The 15,463-nt window shown below is 40.4% G+C and overlaps 1 protein-coding gene across 1 annotated transcript; it reads right to left on the bottom strand.

Moving 5' to 3' along the window:
- Positions 1–2,502: 2,502 nt before the first annotated feature.
- os9 (OS9 endoplasmic reticulum lectin) lies at positions 2,503–11,323 on the bottom strand. The gene is made up of 15 exons (XM_017480492.2): positions 11,135–11,323; positions 10,638–10,814; positions 10,423–10,486; positions 9,830–9,906; positions 9,615–9,713; positions 9,323–9,524; positions 7,993–8,151; positions 7,730–7,842; positions 7,611–7,653; positions 6,494–6,585; positions 6,148–6,390; positions 5,619–5,859; positions 4,670–4,858; positions 3,497–3,606; positions 2,503–3,057 (listed from the first exon to the last, which is right to left on the bottom strand). The coding sequence occupies exons 1-15, from the start codon at positions 11,282–11,284 to the stop codon at positions 2,920–2,922; spliced, it is 2,097 nt and encodes a 698-aa protein (XP_017335981.1). The 5' UTR covers positions 11,285–11,323; the 3' UTR covers positions 2,503–2,919.
- Between the last annotated feature and the right edge of the window lie 4,140 nt (positions 11,324–15,463).

The raw sequence follows: 15,463 nt of genomic DNA, 5'->3' as shown, positions 1-15,463 counted from the left end.
CTTCTCACTCTTCTTGTTCTTACACAATAGCAACAGTACATTGTCTCACACTGTTGTGTATTTGCACTTTATGTGGTCTTGATTACTGTTCCGTGTTTAGAGAACCTAAACATGCAGCATCATGAAGACCGAAGAGAGTCAAAACAAGTCTGGGACAAAGTTCTGGAAAATGATACGCAGGGTTCAGTTACATACAAAAATATCTCTCTGAAGAAGCTGAAGAGGTCCTCAGCGCCGACGGAGAAGGTGTACAGAGGAGAACCGTGGAGCTGGGCTTTATGGAAGAGTGCCGAGGCGTATGAGAGACACATAAACATGTGAGAAAAGGCTCTGAACTTTTTACCCCTGGTACAAATCTGAGAACGTGAAGCATGTTGGTGGTAGCATCGCGTTACCTTTGGCCTCTTGGTTGCTTAGTAACAGTAGTAACTGTACTCTCTTTGTTTCTCACAATACATTTTTATCGTGATTTCTTTCTTTCATATATGTTTCTTCTTCCCTTTTCTGTTTTTTTTGTTCTCTATTTCTTTCTTCCTTTGTATACATTTTTGCCTCAACCTCTTTCTTTGTTTATCCCTTTTTTTAAAAAAAATATGTTCCATCATTTTTTTCACCTCTATTATTCTTTGCACAGTATTTCCTTCAGGAAATGTCAATCTAGTTTCATCACAGCTTTATTTTAACTTTTTAACTCTTTGACTAATCCCCTCTTCACTACATCAAATCAGACTGTGAGGTTGTAACACAGGAGAGTGAGGAAAAGTTAAAGGATGTCTACCAATAATAAAAAAAGAATAATATATTTTTGTAATTGTTTATCGGACAAATGAAATGTGTCGGCTTGTTATTTTAAAAGGTATTAAAATTAACACTTCAGTGATCTCAGACGATTTTAACATTTAACCATTTTACACCATGATGAATTATTTCACAGCTAGAATTTTATAATCAACCTTTACTCAACATATTACAGACACTTTTTTTTTATTCCAAAAATCTCGATTGACAGATCAGAGAAACGTTCCTATAACATCAGGAGCCAGCAGAGGGCGTTTTCTTTATTAAAGCCATAAACAAGAACTCCACTTAGATTTATAACAAAATAAAAAACTAATCTCATACGTTTAACACTTCAAAAATCACTCGGACTCCAGGAAGAAAATAAGCATCTCATTGTTTTTTTACTCAATGTCATATCTAAACTCTCTCTCTCACACACACACACACACACACACACACACACACACACACACACACACACACACACACACACTCACTATCTGTTGTGTCTGTACAGTCTGTACATGATTCTACTCGTGACTCAACACCGCTATCTGGTCACGTCAAAGCAGCACAGATTTTTACATTTATCTTGTAATTTTGTTAAGTCCATGAAGTCTATTGGATGTTCAGGGCTCAGATTTTGACACAAAGCCAATGAAAGGTTTATTTCAATTTAAGGATCTGTAGCATCTGTGACTATTACAGTGGGATCTATAAGCCCCTAATATTTGTAATTTTCACACTTTTCTCCATTTTTAAGGAATTAATTGTTATTTTTGTGGAATTAAATTTGTGCCAAAAATTATCGAACGTAACTTTTCAAGAAACCAACAAACAAAAACGCAACACACCATTCTACGTTAACAATTTTCTAAGCGTCCTTTTCACTTATTATGGTTTATGAACACGCTGCCCGAATTTTCATTTACGCTCGCCATTCTGGTACAAATCTCGTGTGTGGGTGGGGCTTAACAGCAATTTACTCTCATTGGCTAGTGAGATTTGGACCGACAGCTTGAGTGTCCAGCTGAGGAGGAGGAGGCTGATGATGATGATGTTGATGACGACTCTCTGTGCCACTCCTGAGAGCTCATCTTGAAAAAAATACTGGTACGAGTTGTTAATGAACCTCAAATATTAATTACGAACTAATATACTGAGTCAGTAAGTCATTCATTCATTTCCACTACAAAATACAAACACTATAACTATACAGGGAACCGCCTCTTCCAGAACGCTCTCCAAAATTCACAGCACTGACGTCTGTACTTCATGGTCAGGGACCTGACGATCCAAATCTCACTAGTCAATGAGAGTAAATTGTGGTTAAGCCCCGCCCACACACAACGTTTGAACAACCGAAAACAACCGGCCTTCTGCGATGACTTCTGAGCATTTAAACATACAGAAAATAAGTTTGTCTTCATAATCGGCCAAATTTCATGTGGCTGGGAATATAATTCCTTTAGAATCAGGGTTTCCCACGTTTAGGTCACAATCAACAAATAAACAAGAATAAACAAAATCAGCAGCACCCCTATGTGAACCGACCCAACGAGGAGGAGGTTATTTTGAGATCTCGCCCAACCCTAAAGTAAACACGCTCTGTAATCTGACCTTGTTCTCCTCCTGTACCTTCAACCTTGTATTTAATCGTAAATTCTACAAACCTGCAAGGTCGTTCAGCAAATCGTGTTCCCAAACATCACGACATCCGGCTTTTTCATTTTTATTATTTTTTTATTATCTTATCCAGGTCCCGTTCGGCGTCTCCAAGGTCAACATTCCAAATGCTGCATTTTTATTATTTAAAGTGCAGTAATAACAGCAGGAAAAATAACAGCATTCATCAAAAGGTTGTGATTTTTCTTCCCTTAAAAAAAGAAGAAAAAAACATAATGCTGAATGATTAGAGTCTGGTGTGTCACCTGGAGTTGAACTGAAATGAATGAAAGTAGAGAGAGAGAGAGAGAGAGAGAGAGAGAGAGAGAGAGAGAATGTGTGTGTGTGTGTTTATTGTTCACTGATGCTTTACAGAAATTCTCACTGCAGTCCGAGTGATGGCTGTACGGCTGCCCAACAGTCCGATCTCTGCATTTGTGTTTGTTCCACACACACATACACTTCTGTCAGAAATCAGAAATCGAGTTCGTCTGATTCTCCAGTTCCCGCCGACTGACTCTCGTCCTGTTTCTCTCCCCAAACAAACCTGTAATTGTTCTCCAGCTCCTGCTGTCGCTTCTGCTCTTTATATACTTCCTCTGTTCCTCCCGTCTAAACACACACACACACACACACACACACACCAATCAGTGTTTACATAGTGTGTATCGGTACACAGCATCAGGTGCAGATATATATTTAAGATTTTTGTGCATAAAGCTTTATCGGAGGGCGGAGCTACCTATTACAAGCTCAAAGGCTTTGAACCAATCACGTCTGATATGCAAATTATTATAAGGGGAGGGGACTAGCTATGGTGCATGGCGGTTGTCATGGTAATGTGGTATGCTGACAGGTCTGCTTTGGCGTTAAGAGTTAACGGATACGGAGTGTGTTTCTAATTTGCATATTCATTCATATTCATAGAGCGGCCATTTTAATTATGGAGAAGGTGTAGAGAGGTTTTATAGTAGTTTCCTAGGAATAAAAAAAAAAAAAAAAAGTGCAAAAATGATATGGTGAGATGTGTGTGTGTGTTTTCTCTCTGTACCAGCAGGTTGATGAGGAGTTCTCTAAACGATTTGGTATCTTCTTCACTCAGCCACTGGTCTCCCGCCTCCTCCGCTGATTTACGGGTCAAAATCTTCACCTCTATCTTTCCTGAAAGGAATTAAAAGAAAAGAAAAAAAAAGGAAATGGTCAACTTTATGCACGCACACACACACACACACACACACACACACACACACACACACACATACATACATACACACACATACAGTGAGGCAAAAGGAAAAGTGACTACACGCAATGCAAGTGAAAGCTAATGAGATGTGATATGATGATGGATGAGACGCACTGGAACCTCACTGGGTGCTCATTAGAATATTAGGCCACCCCCACCAGAGCACCAGGAGCTCTCAAAGCCCAGTGCGTTCAGGAGCATTTTATAGATAATATATTTCATTTAGCATAATTATTTTATTCATATCCTGACAATTTGTGTTCAAAATAAAAAAGTTTAACTTGTTTGGTCATTATGATCATCATCCTTATTATTATTACTGTTGCTTTGTGTGTAAACGCTTTGTTGTAGGGGTGGGGCGATAGGACATATATCAGTATTTTCATGAAAAAAAATTGACTTTTTTATTGCAAAAAAAAAAGATTAAAGCTTAACACTACGTTTTAGTTTTTTTTTTATTATTTAAAAAAAAATTATACAATATTATAAAAATATATCGAGATCCTAAGCTCAGAAAAGTGTACAATGACATATCACGATATCGATATTATATCGTCATATCGCCCAGCTGTACCGTATGGAAATTAAAACATTTAAAAGGTAAAGCAAATAAAATAAATAAATAAAATACAGCCTTTCGCCCCAGTGAAGTCTGTGTCTCCCTCCCAACCCCCCCCCCCAGGTTAAATGTTTCACTGCGGTTATTTCCCAGACGTATATCTGAATAAGACAACTGTGTGTTTTACCGCCACAGGCCAGGCTGTTAGAGCTACACACAACACCCTATACTGATATAAATCGCCCACCGGCAATAAAAAGCAAAGCAAACACCAGGAACCAGGAACAGCACGCACTCGGACTTTCCCAGAACCTGAAAGCGTTTCATCAGCAAAGTGAGGGTTAGTGAGGAAGAAAAAGAAAAGCGCACACACGCATACAAACACACACACACACACACAGGACAATGCTCGATCATACCTTCGGCCTTGATGCCGGCTCTCTCGAGCTGCTCTTTGACCAGGTGGTGAATGTGCTGCCACTGGGGGTCGCTCTCGCCCAGCTCCCGCACCCTCACACCCCCCTCACCTCCACCAGCCGCATCGTCTCCACCCACCTTATACTTAGTCACCCTTATCTTTACCTGCTCATCTCCACCGAGCTCATGCTCTGAGGCGACACACACACACACACACAAACACACACACACACACACACACACACACACACACACACACACACACAGGGGCATGTTACCCTGACAACGGTGCAACACACCTGATCACCACACCTGATTTTTAAACTATGGGTTTCTGCAGTGATGTGTAGACTTGATGAGGATGAGGATGATGTGAGAACGAAAAACATAATGCAATGACAAAACTTAAATATGATTTGCAATTGAGTGCAAAACTATTGGCGCCCCAATATGATATGATAGAATTATTTTTACCCAGCCTATCAATAACAAACTTTATTTCTGCAAAAGGTTAAAAAATATCCAGTTTAACTACTTAAGGAATTAGTTTGATATTTTAAACGCAAACCTACTGCTATATTTTAATACAAGTTTAAACTCAAAATGAAAAAAAAATAAGAAATCCCACAAGATATTTTACATTTTTTTAAAATTGTGTGAGTTTCTGTTACACTGTGGCCATTTTCTGCGTTATTTATTGTGTTACTTTTTGTATTATGCTTTCTCTGTATTCGCGTTATTTATCATTACATTATTTTTTAAAAATATCAAAACTGTAATTAGATGATAGGTATAGAGGGCGCCAACAATTCTGCACTTCACTATAAGCTAATCTACGTGTGTGTGTGTGTGTGAGTGAGAGTACACATGGAAGCAGGACACTGGGGTTGTCTCACACGCTCTCTCTCTCTCTCTCTCACACACACACACACACACAGTGGATTTATTTACCTGGAGTCTTGGGGACGAGGCTGGGGTCACCTCTGGCACCTCCTGTCTCCCTCTCGGATGGACCGTGTGTGTTTTTGTGCATGTGTGTGTCAGTGTTTGTGTCTGTGTGTGATTCAGCGTCCTGTTCGGTTTTATCCTCCAGACGATCCAGCAGTTTACCCAGAGTGTTCTCTAAAGTCTGAGTGGCCTGAGAGCGATCAAACTCTCCTTTCAGACCCTCGTTCTCCAACTCCTGCTGCGCCTGAAACACACATACACACACACACACACACACACACAGTGTTTATAGAAATCTACATACACTACTACATTATTAAGCTTTAATTTCCAGAGTTTCCTTCTGCGCATTTAATATCACACTGCCCCCTAGTGCACATTCTGCACAATGCAAAAAGGCAAACCCGTGTCTTTCTGTATTATTCTCAGTCTCCATTTTATTTTGTTTTTTTTATTATTCTGAGTCTGGCTTTTTTAGCTTTAGAGATGAAGATGATGATGATAATGTTGATGAAGACGATGGATGCAGTACCTCCTCTATGATGTTGTCAAACTCTTTCTGCATCTCCTCTTTAATCTGGACGATTTTGGATGCAGGAACCGAGAGGTCAGCCATCTCCTCTTCAAACTCCTTCAGCAGCTGTTCATCTTCATCTCCCTCCTCCTCCTCTTCCTTTTTCTTCCTCCCCTCCCCCTGCTCCTCCTCCTCCTCCTCCTCCTCCTCCTCCTGTGAGGAAGCCTGGCTTCTCCCGTTTCTCACCTGAGCTTTTTTGTTCTGGAAGAAGGAACAGAGTTTTATTTCCAGTGTTAAAGGTCAGTGAATTGAAGTAACCCCATCCCCCACACCACCCCACCCCACCCCCACAAGCAGCACTGACCTTTCTGTTACTGTCTCTGAGGTGCTGCACGAACTTCATCAGGTCTACAGGATCCGTCATGATCTTAAAGTTAAACTTCCCTTCTCCAAATACTGCAACCAATGAAACACACTTGCTAATGAAACACAGAGTTACTGTTACCACACCAAGGCTAATTAGTTTCCTATAACAGCACATCCCCAAGTCTTTTATTCGCACCTTAAATTCGCACCTTTAATATCTGTGTACCATGTTGATATTTCTGTAAAGCTGCTTTGAGAAAATGTCTATTGTGAAACGCGCTATACAAATAAAATTGAATTGAATTATTCCTCTTACACCCACAGAACATTCACCAACAAGACCAGTGTTTTAAGTACTTACATATGCACTAATTTACATATTCACTTGCTCATTTACTTATTTATCTTTTTATTAATTCAATGCACTTTTGTTTATTTTCCTTATTCACATACTTGTTTACTTTTTTATTTATCTACCTTCATATTTAATAATTTACATATTTCCTTATTAATTACTTAAACACTCATTTACATATTAACTGACATTTAGGTAATTATTTGTTTACTTACTTACCTAACTTCCTACTTATTTGCTTACTGATTAGCTAATTACTTATTCATTTATTTATAGTATATACACCTACTAATTTACTTGCACACCTACTTACATAGCTATTTAAAACTTTACATACTTATTTGCTCAATTACTTTAATTTATTTTCTCCTTATCTGCTCATTGTTTATTTTCTTATTTCCCTGCTCATGTACATATTTACTTGCTTATTTATCGAATTATTATTTATTAACTTGCTCACCTACTTATTAAAGAATGACACGTTGTACTTTTTATCTATTTACAGTTACATTTAAGGTTCATGTCTCTAAACCACAAAGCGAGAACTCCTCTGTCCTGAAAACCTTTTTAATTCAGACAGTTACAAAGTGCTGACACTGGAGACTCCTTCCCTGTTACTGTGGAAACGATAACGCATCAGAATGAGCGCATTAAAATAAATCTGTGCTACAGTCAGAGCCGCTGTTATAGAGAAATAATCAACACCTTCTGACCAATCAGGATCCAGAACTCAGCACTGTAATGAAGCGAGTTTTCTTACTGTCATTATCGTCGGGTTCGTTCTCCGGAGCTCCGTCAGAATCCTGCAGAGAAATTATTTAAACTTCTTGAGTGTGATGCAAAAGTTTTCACCCCCTCAGTGCCTGACTATTTTAGTACCTGTAGCTCAGGTGTTTGCGTTTCTGTCCCCTGTGGTTTGGTGACTCCGTCCCAGAAATCTTTATCCACCACCTCCTCGTTCTCTGACTCCTCCTCCTCCTCATCTACTGCGTCTGTTCAGAAAGAAAAGTCTATGAATAAACCCCGCCCAAATCCCCCCGACTGTCAAATCGCTGCCTAGCAACTGTTAGGATCCGTATATTGAGCACAGCAGTATTGAAAAAGAAGGCCACTTAGATACATTACATACAACCAGCACTGACCTTCGACCTCAGACTCTACAGCAGACGTATCAGTGGGCGGTACAGACTCCTCATCCATTACATCACTTCCTGTTTCCTCTGCACTTTCATCTTTGGACAGAATCTGATCAAGCGTCCTGAGCTCTTCTGAGATCTGCTCCACTTTCCGCTTCGTGTCAGCTGAGGAGCGACAGAGAGAGAGAGAGAGAGAGAGAGAGAGAGAGAGAGAGAGAGAAGGAGAAACAAGAGAGCAAGACAGAACAGTGAGACGGAGAGTAACAACAGGGACAGAGTGAAAGCAAAGAGAGAAAGACAGTGAGACAGGGCAAAACGGGTGAGTGAGACAGGAGACGAAGTGTGAGTGCGGTTAAGATGAGAGCAAAACAGGACAGTGAGACAGAAAGTAACAAAAGAGGGTGAGCGTGTGACAGAAGAGCAAGACAGAAAAGTGATAACTTTTCTGACGAAGAGTAAGAGACTGCTGGGACTACGGCTGCTCTTAACGCCATACAGACTACATATAAATCCATAATGAACTTTTTCACACTATCTGTTGTTACCCAGATGAGGATGGGTTCCTTCTGAGTCGGGTTCCTCTCAAGGTTTCTTCCTCTTAAAACATCTTGGGGAGTTTTTCCTTGCCACCGTCGCCACTCAGTGTCTTGCTCAGTTGGGATAAATTCACACCTTTAATATCTGTATACCATGTTGATATTTCTGTAAAGCTGCTTTGAGACAATGTCTATTGTAAAAAGCGCTATACAGATACAACTGAATTGAATTGAATTGAATTAAGACGAGAACATGAGACAGCAGATCAAAACAGTGAGACAGCAGAACATGGGATTGAGACACAAAAGCGAAACAGAAGACTGAGATAGGGAGACAGAGTGAGACAGACGAGTGAAAACATGAAACAGAGTGTGAAAAAAAACAGCAAGACAGGACAGTGAGACAGAAACTAACACAAGAGAGAAAGACAGGACAGGAAGAGGGAAAAGAGTGAGATAGGCAAGCGAGAGAGGAGAGCGAGACAGGAGAGTAAATCTATACAGGACGGTGTAAAAGTCAAGAGTGGGTTTCTAAAAATAATGTAGTAATTAGAATCAGAGAGAGAGAGAGACAGTGGGAGTGAGACAGGAGAAGACGACAGAAAAGCAACACCGGAATTCCACTCCCAGAGAGACACAGAGTGTGAGTGAGACAGGAGCTGTGCACTCATACAGAAATACAGGGGAGTTAGAGAGTGTGAAAGTGAGACAGGAGTGAGGCAGAGAGAGTGAGACGGTGTGAGTGAGGTATAGAGTGAGGCAGAGTGAGAATGAGAGTGAGACAGGAGGCATGCACTCACAGACTTGTGCTTTAACGTAGTCCATGTACTGCTGAGCGCTGAGTGCAGGCTGACACACGATGCCCTGCGGCTTGGCGGAGGAGGGGGGGTGCAGCAGCGGGTGCTGACACGTGCGGGACGTGTGAACCGTCAGGACGTAGTGACACGACTGAGGCTCGTCCACACGGGAGATATAATCACTCGAACCCTCTTCACACACAAACTGCACACACAGACACACACCCTGAAGCATTTAGATGACCTATAATCTGTGTGTGTGTGTGTGTGTGCGCGCGCATGCGCAGGTTCTCACCCTGACTTCAGACTCTCGTGGGCTTCCGTTCAGGTCGCACTTGGAGCCGTTGACGTATGACTGACTGTGATACCGCTTCAGCTTGTGCTGTTTAGTAGCCTGAAGGAGGGCAGAGAGTGAGACAGGAGAGTGAGACAGAAGAGTGAAACAGGAGAGTGAAACAGAAGGATGAGACGGGAGAGTGGGACAGTGAGAGTAAATTAAAGTTGTCTTACCTTAGCAGTTTCATTGGTCCAGTCAAACTCAGACTCAAAAAAACCCAGATACAGCACATCACCTTTAATCTCTGAATCTACACACACACACACCAAAATAATCTAACATCTCTACACTTTTAGTCTTAATTAAATTACCAGGATTTATGAATATGCTAATTAGAAACACATCTTCATCTCATTCCTAAAATCCTGATCACACTAATATTTGCCAACTTCGCTAGCCAGTCAGCTAAGCGCTAGTAAACGAGCTCACATTAGTCATGATTCCCATGACAACCACCATGCATCATAGCTAACATTAGCAAAATTAGCTAGCTGAATACCTTAGCATGCAGGTTCTACAGGTAAAGTGGTTACCTTTATGTAATAATTTGTACATTGAATGTGATTGGTTCAATAATGTTGTGACATCACAGACAGAGCTCCGCCCCAGAGTCAGTTTTATACAGACGTTCAGGGAATGTACAAACACATTTGGACCCAAACACACACATGGGTAGAATCAGAACCAGGATCAGGGATGTATTTATGGTTTAAAACATCACGCTGTAGAGTTTAACAGTAAATATTTTTACGCGCGCTGGTGATACCTTCTAGGTGATACTGTCTGATGTGCTGTCCATAGCAGAACTCATACGTCCACCAGTCTTTAGTCTGTGGAGAAGAAAGGAGAGAAAAGGTCAGGGAACGGAGGGAGAACTCGAGCTGGCTTGTTTAAATATAACTGTAAATGGATGAAAAGTATTATCATAAAGAAAACCGTGGTGTAGGCGTAATAAAACACAGGGGCGTGATGAAAGGGCACCTTGGTGAGGCAGGGAGCAGTGTGCATGGGCTTGAGGAGCTCGGGGATGGCCGGGCCACTGTAACCCTGAGGGTCCGACTCAGGAACCGGATCCTGGTGGAACCTCATTGCCTGCGGAGGCAACCGGCACTCGTACAGCTGCTTATATTTATTAGACACCAACATCACATCTTCCATCTGATGGAGGAGAAGAGGAAAGAAAAGAGGACGTGATTAACAACAACAACAACAACAACAACAACAACAACAATAGCTGACATAGAACGTAACCAATTAACCCTTTACCATAAAATAGAAACATTTTAATGTATATAAAAATATTACAAGTAACAAATATACATCTTACACCACATACATTTAAGCTAGCTCAATTAGCAAGCTAGCATCCAATTTCAAGCCATGCTAATCCGCTAAAGCTCTCCGTTAGCTAAGAATCAAAACATACAACCTAGCTAGTTAGCTTGCTAGCGTATTAATTAGCCCGGATTTCCGCTCACCTGCCCTCTGATCACGGGGTCCGGAAGAATCTGAATCCCATATTTCATTTCATTTAACTCCTCCAAATTCAAAAAGGCCGCGGCAGAAAGAACACATATTAAAAATAAAACATACAACCCTCTCAAAAACCGGACCAAGGAAGCCGCCATATTGTGTACTTCTCACGCATCGCAAACCAGCCGCTATAGCGTCTGTCGTCAAAGAGGACGCGGATTGGACAACGTCAGAGAAAGACGCCTCAGGATTGGATCGGGTATAAGTCAATCAACTCGATGCCACGTTATCATTGGGTGAGACGTTAAACGGGTCGAGCCACTAGCCACGACAAGGATTTTGATTGGACTCAAACGCTTGATCGTCACGTGATTCATGTAGACTTCAGACAGTTCCCGGAAGTTATTTGCAGGCTATTTGAATCCATAGAGCTTAGAGAGACAGAATTGGTATTTTTTGGTAATTAGTATCTTTAGTATATATTTTATAGTATTAGTATATATATATATATATATATATATATATATATATATATATATATATATATATATATATATATATGTATGTATTAATGTAACTATATATATATATATATATATATATATATATATATATATATATATATATATATATATATATATATATATATATAGTTACATCAATGTTTAAAACAAAATAATAAAATCCACTAATATTTGAGGATCAGTGTGTGGTCAATTATCGTTAGCTGCATTGTTAACACACCATGGTTAAAGACCATGTTTTTAATTAATATTATTTATGTTCTTAAACTTGTAAGTTAGTCAAAGGCAATCACTAATGGCATCTTTATGGCAGGAGACTATCAGAAATTGTCAACTGTCAATGGGTCAGTGGACCTGCAGCAACATGATGTTCAGTGCCTTGTCTTAGAAAATCCACTGCAAATAATTTAAATGTCAATCAACCCCAACCTCACAGAACAGCTCGGCTCAACCACACTCAAGCCAACCAGGACGGCCAGGAACCTTGGGGTGATTCTTCAGGACAGTTTGACCTTTACAGACCACATCTCAACACCTGCATGGTCCTGTAGGTTCATCCTGTTCAACATCAAGAAAATCAGACCCTACCTCAACGAACAGGCTACACAGATACTAGTCCAGGCTCTAGTCATACCAAAACTGGACTATTGCAACGCACTACTCTCGGGCCTCCCAGCCAGCTCCATCAAACCCCTTCAGATGATTCAGAATGCTGCAGCGCGCCTCGTCTTCAACCAGCCCAAGAGAACCCATGTCACACCCCTCTTCATCTGCCTCCACTGGCTTCCCGTAGCCGCCCACATCAAATTCAAGGCCTTGATGCTCACCTACAAGACCTTGTTTGGAACAGCACTGCCCTACCTCAACTCTTTCCTGAAGGCTTACGCTCCCTCACGTAATCTGTAGTAGTTCCTACTCAGCGTGGCTCACGGTCCCTTTCCAGAACCTTCTCACTGACTGTTCCTCAGTGGTGGAATGAACTTCCAACCGCAATCCGGACCGCAGAATCTCTCACCGTCTTCAAAAAACAGCTAAAGACCCACCTCTTCTGTGAGCACTTAACTAACCCCTAAAATGCCAACACCACATTATCCTAAAAAAAAAACAACCTACTCTGGCACTTACACCTCTACTCTGCGCACTTTGCTTTTCTAGAACTCAACTAAAAGATCTTTTACAGTAGCACTACTTGTATTGTTCTCTGCTTGGTATATCGCTTTGCTTGTATTTTGCCTCACTTGTAAGTTGCTTTGGATAAAAGTGTCTGCTAAATGTTTAAATGTACATGTAAAATTAAATTAAGTGAAATGAAATGAATCTTACTGTTTACAATTCTTATGCACCCCTGCACTTATTTAAATATACATTAATAAATAATATATTCAACTCAAACACATGTTCATACACGTGTTGTCTCATTGCATAGAGTCTTCAGGCTGTTGTCTCATGTTCTTAGTTGTCATTTAACTAGGTATAAAGTGTTCCCTAATACTGTGCATTTAACCCCTATGGGATATGTAAGTATGTGGGTACACAAAAAGGAGTTGTGTGTGGGGAAATAAACTCGAGTCATTCTGCAGGCACATTGTGAGGCAAACCAGTCTGTCAGGACAAAAAAAGGCTAAGACTACAGTTGGCTGAGACCAGATGTTATTCACACCATCTCTGTGCATCGTCCTGTGATCAAAATTAGGAGAGCCCCTGCACCATGATGCACCCCTGGACTTGCAAACAAAGAGCACATTGCTGCTGATCACAGCTATTGTGTTACAGGTGACACAGGTATAATATGTATGAACTCTTACTAATTGTAGTAATCTTTCTTATTTTGAAGTGATATATTATTTTCAATATTTATAAATTAGCAGTACCATGTCTTCTGCCTATATCAGTTTCAAAGTTTGAGGAAAGAAGGGATGAGGACACTGAAAGATATGTCAATAGGATGCATCATTAAAAAAAATAGCTCTCTTCTACAGCAAGGAATTGCGGTATGTTGACGCAATGCTCTCTCTCTTTGAAGGGATATGGATTACAGTAATCTGTGTGTCGTTTAAATAACTTTATTGCAGAATGGGTGAGACCGGAAAGTAACTTTATTGATCACTTTATTCAGATTTAATGGTAATTTCACCCTGCTTTATTGCCTGTTTGGTTCTGATCAAATTAGAGCTGTGTAATAGAGAAAATAACTCACAGTCATTACAGACACTATTATTACACACTGCAGTCATGTCCAAGCTTTTTTAATGACTGTTAGAAACAATCTGGTATTATTTACACAAAATATATTGCTTGGAAAAAAATATAATGTTATGTTTAGATGTTTCTTGTCATGATTCTTGTCCTATCCCAGTTTATGGCCGTCTGCCGATCACCTGACTCTTTGCTTGTCAAAGACTCTTGACTCTTTGACCACGGTTTTGCCTTTTGATTTGGATTTTCTGCCATTCTCTTAAAAAACAGCTCTTACTGCACTTGCATCCGTCTTCCTAAACCCATTACATGAAGCTCTGAATCAGAAACTGAGTTTTAATGCACTCTACTGACTTTCTACAGCCTATTCAAGATTAGGTACAGGGACAATAATCATATTATAAATTACGCTGCTCCAGTAATGGATCATTATATCCTCTAAAAATCAATAGAGGGTACGCACATGACATCACGGTAGCCGGAACTCGCCACGGTCACGCCCGCTGAGTGGCAAAGACTCTGAGCGGCAGCATTATTGTACAGCATGAATTCCACGAAAAAACAGAATAAACACCTCTAAAATGGGAAAAAGCTGCTGTGCTTTTTACAGAGTGACAAAATAGCATTCAGTCCTTTTTTACTCAGTCGAGCGGTGTAAGTGTAAGATCTTCTGGCGCGTGGTGTTCATGGTGTACGATGATGAATAATTTGCTCCATATTTCTTTTTAAACGCTGCCTATTTCCACTGATGAATAACGGAGACTCGTTCATTCTCCGACTGTGTTTTACTTCACAGATATATAACGTTAGGAAGTGGAAGCAGTGTTAGCTACAAACAAACTAGGACTAGCTAGTCCACATACCTGTCCACATACAACCAGAATGTTTATTGGTGTTCTTGTCTCTTTAATTTCTCCAACAAACCCCGCCTTGAAGTAGGACCCAGCGTCAAGGCTTTTTTTTGCCTTCAGGCTTTGCTTAGTGTATTTCCCCGGCGTCGAATTCAGGTACATATAAAAGTTGGGAAAACCGATTTCTGGCCACATGCCAATGTCCATGGACCACAGGTTCTTGGGCAAGTTGTGAGGGTCACTGTCGAGTCCAACTGCCTTTCATTTACGCTGATAATCGTGAGTTATACTAGTGTTTTCACAGCTTCACCTATTAAATCCAGCCATCTTGCTGGATGCTTTGCCGCTCAGTTGGCCAAGGGGGCGTGTCCCGGCGGGAAAGTGACTGTTAACACACGATAAAGCAATGATGTGATGTAGCATGATTTTCCGGTATCTCCTCATCTATATCTGATAAAGAGCAGGGCAGGAAAATAACGGTAACATATTGTTGCAGGTTTTAGCATTCTATACAGGATTGAATTTTATTTTGTATTTTTAAAAACAGTGCAAAACAGTATTTTTTTAAGCTATACTGCTGTGTTAAGATTGTTATTGCCAAATATCTGAAATTACCTTAGATTAAATTGAAACAGTCAAAAAACATACCTAACATAGCATAGCTAACCAAACACTAATTTCAGTACATTTCCAAGCAGCTACTGTAGCAAGCGGAGTACTGATGCTACCTGTTAGGTAGGAGCGTTACAGACCAGCTCATTAT

Source organism: Ictalurus punctatus, chromosome 11 (assembly GCF_001660625.3).
Source record: "Ictalurus punctatus breed USDA103 chromosome 11, Coco_2.0, whole genome shotgun sequence".
Lineage (NCBI taxonomy): Eukaryota > Metazoa > Chordata > Actinopteri > Siluriformes > Ictaluridae > Ictalurus > Ictalurus punctatus.
The sequence above is the reverse complement of the archived record's forward strand: the minus strand, read 5'-3'. Positions and strand labels throughout refer to the sequence as shown.